Below are 11,729 nucleotides of genomic sequence, written 5' to 3'. Positions count from 1 at the left end.
ATGGAGTGATGGATGGGTTCAAGGTGAAGGTGGGATTACACCAGGGATCAGCTCTGAATCCCTTCTTGTTTGCAATCGTGATTGACAGGTTGACAGATGGGGCCAGGCAGGAGTCTCCGTGGACTATGTTGTTTGCAGATCATAGTGAAATATGTAGGGAGAGTCGGGGACAGGTGGAAAGGTGGGGGTATGGACTGGAAAAGAAGAAGAAGAAGAAGAATGAAGGTCTGTAGAAGCAAGGCAGAATATCTCTGTGCGATAATGACAGTGAGACAGGTGGTACGGTGAAGATGCAAGGATGCAATGGACAGTACACAAGAGAGGTGAAGAAGAGAGTGCAGGCAGGGTAGTGTGGGTGGAGATGTATTGGGTGCAAAAATGAAGGTCTACAAGATGGTAGTGAGACCTTCTATGATGTATGGCTTGGAGACAGTTGTGCTGTCTAAAGGACACGAGGCATGGTTGAGATGGTTTGGTCTCATGCAGAGCAGTGATTACATTGGCCAAAGGATGTTGAAGATGGGGCTACCAGGCAGGAGGAAAAGAGGAGGACCACAGAAAAGGTAACAGAAGAGGACACAGGGGATAGGGCAAGATGAAGGCAGAAGATGATGTTTGTTTAAGAGTGAAAAAAAAAATGGCAGGAAAAGCTTCTGCAAAAATGCCAAAAAGTAACAGTGCCAAAGCCAACTTCAAGTCATCAGAGTTCACTATGTCTACAGGGATTGAGCAATATAATACAGAACTTGACAGACTGAGCCTTACAATGCCCCTGGGTGCTTTTCATAAGTATGGAAGCAGCTAGAGCGGACATTATTTGACACCTACAGAAACCTGACACCTTCAACTTTCTGATAAAGTTTCACTCATCCTACGTCAGAGAGTGTTTAGACATTGCAGTAAAACCACATAAACAAGATATTAAAAGTTAATTAGCATTAGTTAGTTAGTGTTCCTAATATGAAGTGATCACTACATTAGTAGAATCTGTCTCCTGTAGATTCCCATAGCTCCCTTGCCTCTCAGGAACTTTGGTGGTCCAGTAAAAATGCTCCATGATCCAGCATGATCCAGTAAAATGGTGGGGGACAAACAATTGTTTTGCTGGCATCCTGGGACACAACAGCTGTCCACCATCTTCACTTTTTTATGAATGCAGCTGGTGAAGAGTTGTCCGACATTATTGTCTGGCATACAGTACTGTGCAAAAAGTCTTCGCACACCACCCGTTTTGTTGTTTTAATGGCTGTCAAATTCTGTGATCTTTGGCATTTGGATTGGAATCATGTGACAGAAAGTTGGTCTCATATATTAACACGCTATGAATGACTTTAACTAATACAACATGTGTATGTGACACTCAAGCATGTCTTGCATAAACCTGGTGTAATAGACCTTTTTCACAGATTTTATTTCCCCAACATGAAATAGTAGGGCAAACACAGGTTTTACCAGTAACATTAATTAGGCTTCCACTCCAGTTTTATGAGAGCCAGGGTTGTTCTATGGTTCAAGGGTAAGGGTAGGTCACACTAAATACTTGACACGTTAACCAACAGAAGAACTGAAGAACCTAGTTATTTTAAAACTGCATGAATGTTGTCTGTATGTGTGTCAGATCACCATTGTTTTTGACTGTTGCATGAGCGATTGCGTGATATCAGCTACCTGAGCGCTATCAAAAAAAAAAGTTGTTGGTTGATTAAAGGCCACAGTATACTTCTCCGACTGCGTAATGCGTTATCCAACTGCGTAACCACGAAGACCCCTCAAACCTTCATAGATCTCCTTCATGGTGCCGGATACGCACTGCAATTTTCCACCCAATCAGTAGGGGTCACTACGCAATGTTGTGTGCTACTTGCTACAGTGAGCAATGGCGTCCGAGAAAGAAAGACTGTTGTTGTTGCAGCGGAATAACATTGAAACGCAGTTTCAAGATCATTTGAGGCGAGAAATTGGCCATCAAGAGTCTAAACATGTTTGTGTATTAAGATATGACGTATTTATAGTTTGGCAGCAACGTTTTGGGTAGTGATCAGCTCCGCCACTGTGGACCTTCGGTGCGCAAAGTGGCCGGCACAGAGCAGCGTTATCTCGGCCTGTCCTGAGGACCAATCGCAGACTCTCCGGCGACGTAGAGGGGTCTCCGTAACCTACGTAGACCACTTTACGCAGAAGTATACATTGGGCTTAACTCCCTCATGGATTTGCTACAGATGCAAAATGAGTCATAACGGGCCTATAAATGTATCCCTGTGCAAACCGATTCAAGAGAATTATGGGGAAAAAGTGGGCAAATTCATTGTGCAGGGCACTTTGAACTGTACTCGTTGCCACAATGGACATGACAAGGTTCCGCTAAAGCTGTCAGCAAATGCTGGTACTAAAATCTGAAAAATGGTACTTGTTTACTTGAAGCTTGACCACAAAGCATTACAGTTGGTCAGTACTTAGAGATGTCACTATTTAGTGTACATGGAAAGAAGCATTAAACATGACCAACAAGCAGCTCTGGGAAAAAGTGGTTTGTCCTTTTTCAAGTTCTCAGTGCTGGAATTTGACTGGAGAGTTTGCCTTGTGTTTGACTGCCCAGTCCTTAAAGGCGTACATGCGAGTGAATGGGAGATGGAAGGACTTCAGGTTTGCTTCTTTTCAACGTCCAGTCTTTTGTTGCATCATGTCTCTTTGTGCGATGAATGTCTCCTAATTAAGCCTGATGCATAAGGACTAGAGGAACACTTGACTGATTGCCGTTGACTGTACGACTTCTCCCCGCCAGGGCAAGGCACATACACACACACACACACACACACACACACACACACACACACACACACACACACACACACACACACACACACACACACACACACACACACACACACACACACACACACACACACACACACACACACACACACACACACAGGGGGGAGACGGAGAGAGAACATAGGGTTTTTTACGTTCTCATTCAGGGGATAAGATGTATTGGACATGGTGTTAAAAAAATACAACAAAAAAGACGGCAGTAAAAACAAGGAAAAAAGCAGGTCTCAAGTTGTTTTCATGAATGACCCCCAACTGGGAAAGGAAGAGGAAGAGGGACAAAGATCATGTTCCCCATGGTGGGTTACAGAAGTTTCTCTGGTCTGAAAACACATTGCTCTAAAGGAAAAATCATTTACTGATAAAGTATTTTCATTCCAGTTGCAAACAGGACATTATTTATTCTTTGCTATTGTATAAGCGTCCCTTTAAACGCGTGCAACATAATCATATAAGGTTTTATAGACTGGTGCCTTAATGTGGCAACAAGGGAAACGTACTGGGCTGTAAAAGTGAAATCTTTAGTTGTACCTTGGAGATAACTTCCACTTGAATGAGCTTTATTATTTAATCCTCAAGGTCTTGATGACTTCGCTGTTGCAGGGATAAGACAGCTCTACAGAAGCAGCAGCAGCAGCAGTCGGCTTCCCTTGACAATCACTACTGCCCCCTGCTGGGCTTAACCCGTCTCGATTATTCTCAGCAATTATACTTTTGAGAGGGAAATCCAAGACATGGTGAGTCATGTCATGTGCTGTTGAAAAACAATATTATTCAACTCTTAACATGTCAATATGATGTTTTTCATGATACATATCATATAATTAAAATAACTAATGTGCTTTCTTGGAACTGTAGTGTAGCGTGTGTCTCAAATAAAAATTGATTCAGTCACTATTTCTTTCATCTCAAATCAGAGGAGCCACTCCTGTCGACCTTAAATGTGGGCTTTTTAATATAGTTTTGTAATATACATCTAATGTATCTTTTTAAACCCCTTGCAATGTTATGGCCAAACTCGGAGTATCACTGGAGGCTCAAAAACACTCAAACCCTCTGCTTGGCCGACAACTTTATCATGTGCCAGATGACCTTGGGAAAGAAGAGCCTACACAGGTGTATTTAAATAATTAACATGTTAGAAAGCATTGTAAGGGGCATGGCAAGGTATGACTGAGGCAAATAGCACATGAAATGATGGAATTGTTGAAGGGGAGACATAAACTGTACTTATTTTTGGATAAAATTGTTGACATACTTGAATTTTTAGTGGTATCTCTATTTAGAAAACATTTAAAACATTGGATTGGATTTCAGAAACACTCACCAATCACATTAATGTCAGTGGAGATTATGCTGTAAACGACAAATGCTTCCTTAGCTTTATTTGACAGTTAAAACTAAACACAAAGACATACTTTTGCAGATACAGATAAAAAAAAAAAGGTTATGTGTAATTGACACAATAAAAACTGGGCAATAGCCCGTTTTTTTTGGTGGATGACGCCAAACTGCAACACCACTGCACCGCCAACGCATCCCCAAATCATTTTGTTATGGAAATGGTCCTGATGAGACGCGGATTTGCAATGTCAACAACTCATTTTGTATGTAGGTCAATGGGCAAAAAATAACCCTGATATGAAGTGACACCTTTTTTTGAAGTATAGCAAGGTTTCGTTGAGGTGTTCACTCACTGGCGCAAAAGCAGCATATCTTATAAATACAATTATGAAAAAAGCGTCAAAACATTCCTTCGTCACAGATGTCATACATTAGGATAGAGGGAGCAAATGAGACTTAATATTAATATTTACCACTGATTTGAGTTGTTTGTACAGCATCTTGTGCTGCTTCCAAGTGGTCAAAATACTTTCAGAGTAAAATTAACCAAACAGGACAACCAGTTCTCCAAATAATTCCAATTTTGTTCAGTGGAATTCCTTCAATGCAAAATTGTTGTGATGACTTCTTTGTGTGTGACATTTGGTACTGCAATATTCCACAAACAGGGCTAAAGATGCTCTATTAGTAAAGAAGACTGCAGCTCGCTGGAAACCATCTGGTCCATGTGAGAATCCTGCTGCAGGGCAGGCATCAAATCTGGGCAATGCTACAATATCGGCACAGCATGAGAAATCACATTAAAACATCCCTGTGAGCTTATATTAATCGCAGGTTATATTTCTGGTTGTTCTTCCTACAGGTGAAACATGATTATTTCATCCACAGCAGATGGAGTCGAGAATTCCTGATCAATGACAGTGACCCTGGTGAAAACTAATTAGCCGTCTCTGTACTTTTTTTTTTTTTTTTAGATCTTACTCTCTCTCTCTCTGCTTTAATTGACTTCCTTGTTTTTAGTCTTCGAGTTTGAACCTCTCTACAGGGTCAGAAAAACACAACTCAGCCAAAGGAGACTGGACCGGACCTCGGGAGGTGCAGCGCCAACTCCAAACTAAAACAAAAACTCCATCCCAGCAGGAAGGAAAACGCAGAGAATGAACACAAAAAAAAATGTTTTCAAACATCTGAAGAGGCTGGTGTGTGTGTGTGTACTTATACAGGCAGGCTGAGCATGTGTGAGTATGTGTGTGTGTGTGTGTGTGTGTGAGACATGGAGAATATAGAGGCTGCCACTCTCTGGGGGCAAAGTTGAGTAAAAAGTGGGAATAAGAGCCTATTTAAAGAGCAGTGAATTTGCTGGAGAAGCTTGTGCCATTTAGCATGTACGTCCAAACACGTATGAGAAGGGTAGTGAGTGATGGAGGTGAGAAACTGAAGACAAGTGCGGGCTCACTCATGTCAACTTTACCCATCATAAAAATAAACATACTCTGAATGTCAATCTAGACGATTAAAGGTCTCGATTTCTAGTTGTCTGCTTCAGTGAAACTTCTTTCTTCTTCTTCTTTTTTTTTTTTTAAGGCCAGGGCCTTAAACTAAAACCCATTCCTTTTTTAAAAAAAATAGGCTAATTGTGTTCAGTTGACTTCCTTGGATGCAAAAGCCCTTACAAGTTAATCACCCAGGAAAAGCCTCTTAGTGACAGCTATGCCTTAATTGCATACCAGACTCTGCCCATCAATTTCAATGAAGCAAATCCACACATTCCACCTGCAAGGGAATGAGATATTCTGAGAAAGAACTTCTCGCTACAACAGAAAGAGGTATTAGGAGAGCTATGCCGTGTCAGTGAGATCATTTAATTGGTGGTTTTAAATAAAGTTACTGCCCTAAATACAACTACTCTGATCTCACATGATTCTGGCCCTCTTCTGAGGCAGCTATCACCGGGGGGGGCTCTTCAGTCTACACCAAAACATTAAAGGCCAAACAAACTGACCAGTGTGACAATAAAAGAGGAATGCAGCAGGGTGGGCTGGATTTGTTTTTGTGTTATGAGACAGTGCCCACTCGTCTTCCCCTCCAGCCTCAGCTCATCTGCTCATTCCACGCTGCGTTTTCGGCAGTTTATCCAGGGAGGCAGGGGTGAAAACGCTAACCTTTTCCTCACAGCAATAACTTCCCACCATGACATCGAACCAACATTTCTTCAGTGTCCCTCAGCGCTTGCTGTGAAAATGTCAGGCGGGCTCTTTTCATCTCAGGGAAATCCTATCTGACTTACTCTCCCCCTGCTCTCCTCGGCTGAGGCGTCGGTTTGTACCGAGCCATGTTTCATTTGAATATCAAAGCCTGCGAGGTGGTGGCGGCCAGACACTTTAAATGCTATTTTTTCGGGGCTTCTCTAAAAGAATGTGACTGCCTAAGTGTCCTTGACGAAGGAACCCAATCACTGAGACTATGTCTCCTTTGTGGCGGCAGACAGGCAGTGGTAATTTCTATCTCCACTTTGCCCTGTAGACAAGATGATCACAGAAGAAGTCCATTTGCATCTTAGTGTGCAGCACGTTTGGATTTCACACTGCAATTGAGATTTTTAGCCTCACACCAAAGGAACCATGATGGTGAACATCGTCCAGAAATGTACAACATGTTTTTAAAATGCTCCATTCAAAATTTAGTCAAAAGGACATTCAATTCAGTTTTAAATTCACCATTACACAGGGAATTAATTACTCTTTTGTGAAGTTGGCTTTTTTGGCATTTAATAAATGCATTGTTTACGTCCATGTTTACCTGTTTGTAGTCTTCTTTGCCACTGCCTTGTTGTTGGTGTAAAGCGGCCCGGTTTCACACGTTCTTTTGCAGGTGCACCTCCTGACAGGGTGCAAAAGAAACAGGAACAATAACAATGTTAATGTCATATTAGGTGTCACGAGTGTTGATGGAACTTAACAGGCATCGACATTAGGCATATGACAAAGCAGAACTAATCCAGACATAATACAAAAACATATGTGATGTGGAAAACTTAGAGTCGAGTCTTTCAGTATGTAAACATAAGTTTCTGTTTCAGTGCATTGGTGGCTTCAAACATACTGAATGCATTTCCTCTATTATTAAACATTTTTCCAAAGCCACTTCTTAAACACTGCGTATTGTTTGAATATTAACGTTTTAACAGCTTCTTCTGCATCATCACTCGTGTTTGTTGCATGTCAATGCCGACAGGAATGTATCTCACATTGTTCGAGCTGCTTGTGTATTGCAGAAATACACACAAAAAAAATCATTAATGGTACAAATGGTCAAAATCTCCACAGGATGCCTTTCATTTTGAAAAACCCTCATTATCAGGTCTAATTTCTATCATTGATTTGTAATAGAAGGAATACATTTGTAAATTAGAGAATGTGACAAACTGAAGAGCATGTTCCATATTACTAATTTTATTTAATCGTTTACTTTGAAAATTGAGAGCTACAACAAAAAGGTAAGTAGTTGTAAGTTACCAAACCTACAAAGATGAAGATCCTGCCATTGTGTTTATTGTGTTTCTCTAGTTTTATTTTTTCCTGTCCTCTAAATGTACATTGTACTACATTGTCTTTTTTTTTCTTGTCTCCCTTCATTCAAACTGATAAACCCTTGAGGTAAATACTGAAAACCAGCAAACAAAAGCATGACAGGCAGACAATAGCATAGTGTTTTCATGACAACACTATCAAAAAATCAAGCTCTTTATCTTCTGCAAGCCTCTTTGTCTGAACATGAAGAACCTAGTCTACCTGTATTATTTGCTTTGTGTAACAAAAAAGTTTACCATGTCCCTGCACTGTTTCTTAAGGTAATACCTCTCCTTTCCATCTGATGATCCTAGAATGAATAGAGGTACAAACAGTGATGTTGTATTTGTTATGAACTCACGGCATCTAAACAAAACAAAAAGATCCCTCAGTAATCTCTAAGATCCAATGACATCCTGGACTTTGTTGTGTTGACTGCCTTTATTTTTCATCTGTCGGCACAAGCAGAAAAGATTGTTCACCTTTCTTGCTTTTGGTGGAAGTCCTCGCGTGTCTTATACGGGCTAGCTAAGATGCTTTTTCAGCCTTTCTTGGTGGCCTCATACTCCATGGAGGCAAAAGTGAATGGATTTATCTGGATCTATTTCATGGTAACATTTCATTAACAAACGTTGTTGCGATAGATATTGCTTTGTGTCCATTTATAACTCACTTTCTGTTGACTAGATTGGAACTTTATTGGGGTATTCTTCACCATTGACGCCAGAAGAAGGGCTCCTCGCCGAGGGCGCCGCTGTTTGTATTCTCGCGAGACTGTGACACCGGAAGCGACGAAGGGGAAGGTCAAAAAGTAAACATGGCGCTTCGCAGTGTGTTGAGGTCGGCTTGGACCTCGTTTAGTGGCTTAAAATATGGGAATACGGCCACCACTCTGGGCTCCTTTCAAACGATAAATGTCCCTCAGCTGTCCGCTATCACTATCCAGAGCAGGGGGGTCCGTCAAGGTGAGACTTTTCTGCAAACGTAACGGTTTTAGCACGTCAGGCTAGCATGCTAACATGAGGATAGTGACAGGCAGCAGGCATCTGAGTGCAGAGAAGTCTGCTGCTGCTAACACAAGCTCCGGGGAGAACTGTCTCCTCTTAGATTTATCTGAAAAGCAAACTGGAAAAATAGAGATGAATTTCAGTCGTGAAAATACAGCCCTACATCCTCATATGTTGTATTTAATGTGCTGTGGACGCAACAGTGTTACGAAAATTACCTTTTAATGATGTGTATACAGTAGTAAATGATGCATCACACGTTATATGTCGGATTAATGTGAGCAGTAAAATAAAATAAAACAAGAATATAAACAAATACGGTAATATTGTCCTTATTTAGATCCATCCATTCATTTGAACCAGGTGTTTTGTAGCAAGGCTACATATAAAACATGCAGGGCATGGAGTCCCACTTTATTATGATATTTATATCACAAATAATGGACATATTTTAAATTTGAAAAGCTCAGTGTCACTGTGTCATTTACATTAATACTGATGACGTTTATATATATATATAATAAAAGTTGCTAAAGGAGAAGTAGTAGTTTGACAGTATGACAATGATAGTGTTCTGCAGTGTAATAAATTACCTCTGATACTGGTCTATCGGAATCAGATTGCAGTAGGTATGAAGGATGTTCAACAATCTGCTGCTGAAGGTGCTGTGTAAAGTTTCCATAGTGTTGTGTTGGGGGGTGAGAGGTGTTGTCATGATGGATCATAGGTTCACCACCATTTCTTTTGACATCATGGAGGTATGAGGGCAGTTTAGGATGAAGCTGGCTTTAGTCTTTTCCTGTCACTCTCTGTGAATCCACCCCTCACTGCTAACTATACCACAGTGTCATAGAAAGCTTGGGTCATACTTTGGCCCTTCTTGTACAAGATATCTGTACAAAATGACACTGGAGATTTAAGTTAAAATGATATATTATTTGCTGTCAAATTTGTAGTTTCATTACTTGCAACTGGAATTTTCATGGAAGGTGATTTTAAAATGGTGCTGCAAGATTAATGATTAATATTTCTAATGTTTTTCGACAGTGGTGGAGAAGCAAGATAACAAAGTAACAACGGTGAGTAAAAGGAGGCTGGGATATGAAACTGACAACACATGAATGTTTTATTTTTCTGTTGTCTTTTGGTTGTTAGTCGTACACCCCAAATGTACCCACACAAAATAATTAATGGTAATGAATCATCCTGAGGCATGAACCTGTATAAAAAGCAGTAGATAATATAACAATGGACTCAGGAATAAACACGTAAATCTGTCTGTCTCTGCTTTTCTTTATGGTACTGAGTCACTGTATTCTAACTACAAAGATAAATCTGAGAGAAGCCACCATGCTTAATACTGGACTTGCTGTTCTAACACCTTTTGTCAGATTGAGGGAAACATCTTGGGTGTTCCATCGGGTCCACAACCTCCAAACCCCACAGCCAAGTGTCCTATCTACAAATGGAACCTACAGCACAAATACAACTACACGGTAAGTGCATAGAAAAGCATGCAAACCCTTAATCAAAAAATAGTGAAAGTGTTAGCATCTGTTAAAAGTGTCTGATTTTGCTTTGTTGAATGCTCCTAGGACGTCTTGCTGCTCAGTCAGTTCATCAGGTCAGATGGAGGAATGTTGCCCAGGACAATCACTGGCCTCTGTGCAGAGGAGCATCGCAAGATAACCGTCTGTGTGCAGATGGCTCACAGAGCAGGTGTGTGTTGCTGTACTTTAAAAAAAAAAAAAATCCTGTATGAATAGTTTCAGATACATGTCTGTGTACTCTGATCCCAGAGTACAGTACACCAGGGTTCCATTGCAGGGTTGAAGCAAATTCGAAAGGATTTTAGCGTTGGAGACAAACAAACACGTGTCATTATTGAATATGAATTCAGGATGAGGTGTTTGTTGAATTACTCAAAAGCATTTAATTCATTACAGCTTTCACTATTCACACTGGTTTGTAACACTTTTCATGTAAAGTTTATTTCTTAATATCTAACATAAATATTATCAAGCTGAACTTTAACTTGCCTGCTTATCCTCTTCAAGGTCTGCTCCCTAACCACAGACCCAAACTTCCAGAAGGCCATGTCCCAACGAGGCCAAAGCAACAGCTTAACAGGTGGTGTAGACATCTGTGACTATATATGCTTTTAGACATCATCTACTAATGCTCAATATGTATTGTGTCCACTTTAGATCAAACAAATAATAACAAAATCTCTTCTTTTATTACAGATATTTGACGCGCTGGTCCGTCAAAACAGTGAAACCCATCTACAAAAAAGGACTGAAATGGTGTAAGAAGCGTATGCCTGTTGGTCACCCAGCACTCAAGGACAATGTGCGTTATGGTGCCAGGCCTCTTTACATGAAACACTGAAGGGCTGAAAGCCTGAAGAATAAGTGCAGGGAGTAAAATGGCCCACGATGCAAGGATGCAGTGGACTTTCACATCTTTTCATTAGCTCTGCAGTTTCCTGTGACGTTTGAGTGACTAAAGCCTTCATCCATCTGTCATTCTACCTTTTGTTTATTGCGCTGAGTCACACAGTTTGAATGAATCACGCTCAATCCCACCCAGAGCCATCCATTTTTTTTCTCTGTGGGTTTTTCCAACAAGCCCTTGAAGTGAACTCGCTGACAACAGTGTGAGCAACAACTGGGTTAGTAGTGTAACACACTCAAAGTAGGTGGTATGTTGACTCTGTAAACTCAAGGCAACACAGATGTACAAATAAAATGTCTGTTTATTCTGCCTCCCAACATTTGTTTACTGTATAGGAATGAGAACTGAATGGAAGGGCTGCACATTATTTAGTCTAGGCATTGTCATCACAATACTCGTATGTGTGATACACACATCACAGGGATATGCAAAGTCAAGTAAGCCAATTAGATTCAAGTTTTTGCTGCTTTCACTTTCATGACTAATGGACACAAACCTGTCTGATAAAACTTAAGTCCTATGC

The 11,729-nt window shown here is 40.7% G+C and overlaps 1 protein-coding gene across 1 annotated transcript; it reads left to right on the top strand.

The window, feature by feature from the left end:
- Window positions 1-8,559: 8,559 nt before the first annotated feature.
- Window positions 8,560-11,563, top strand: mrps18a (mitochondrial ribosomal protein S18A; the record flags this gene model as incomplete). The annotated part of the gene is made up of 6 exons (XM_083899220.1): window positions 8,560-8,707; window positions 9,797-9,828; window positions 10,141-10,245; window positions 10,345-10,468; window positions 10,807-10,879; window positions 10,996-11,563. 6 exons carry the CDS (start codon window positions 8,560-8,562, stop codon window positions 11,138-11,140), a joined length of 627 nt encoding a protein of 208 aa, XP_083755346.1. The 3' UTR covers window positions 11,141-11,563.
- Between the last annotated feature and the right edge of the window lie 166 nt (window positions 11,564-11,729).

The sequence above is a fragment of the Microchirus variegatus genome, assembly GCF_963457635.1.
Source record: "Microchirus variegatus genome assembly, chromosome: 12".
NCBI lineage: Eukaryota > Metazoa > Chordata > Actinopteri > Pleuronectiformes > Soleidae > Microchirus > Microchirus variegatus.
This window is presented reverse-complemented; position numbering and strand designations above follow the sequence as displayed.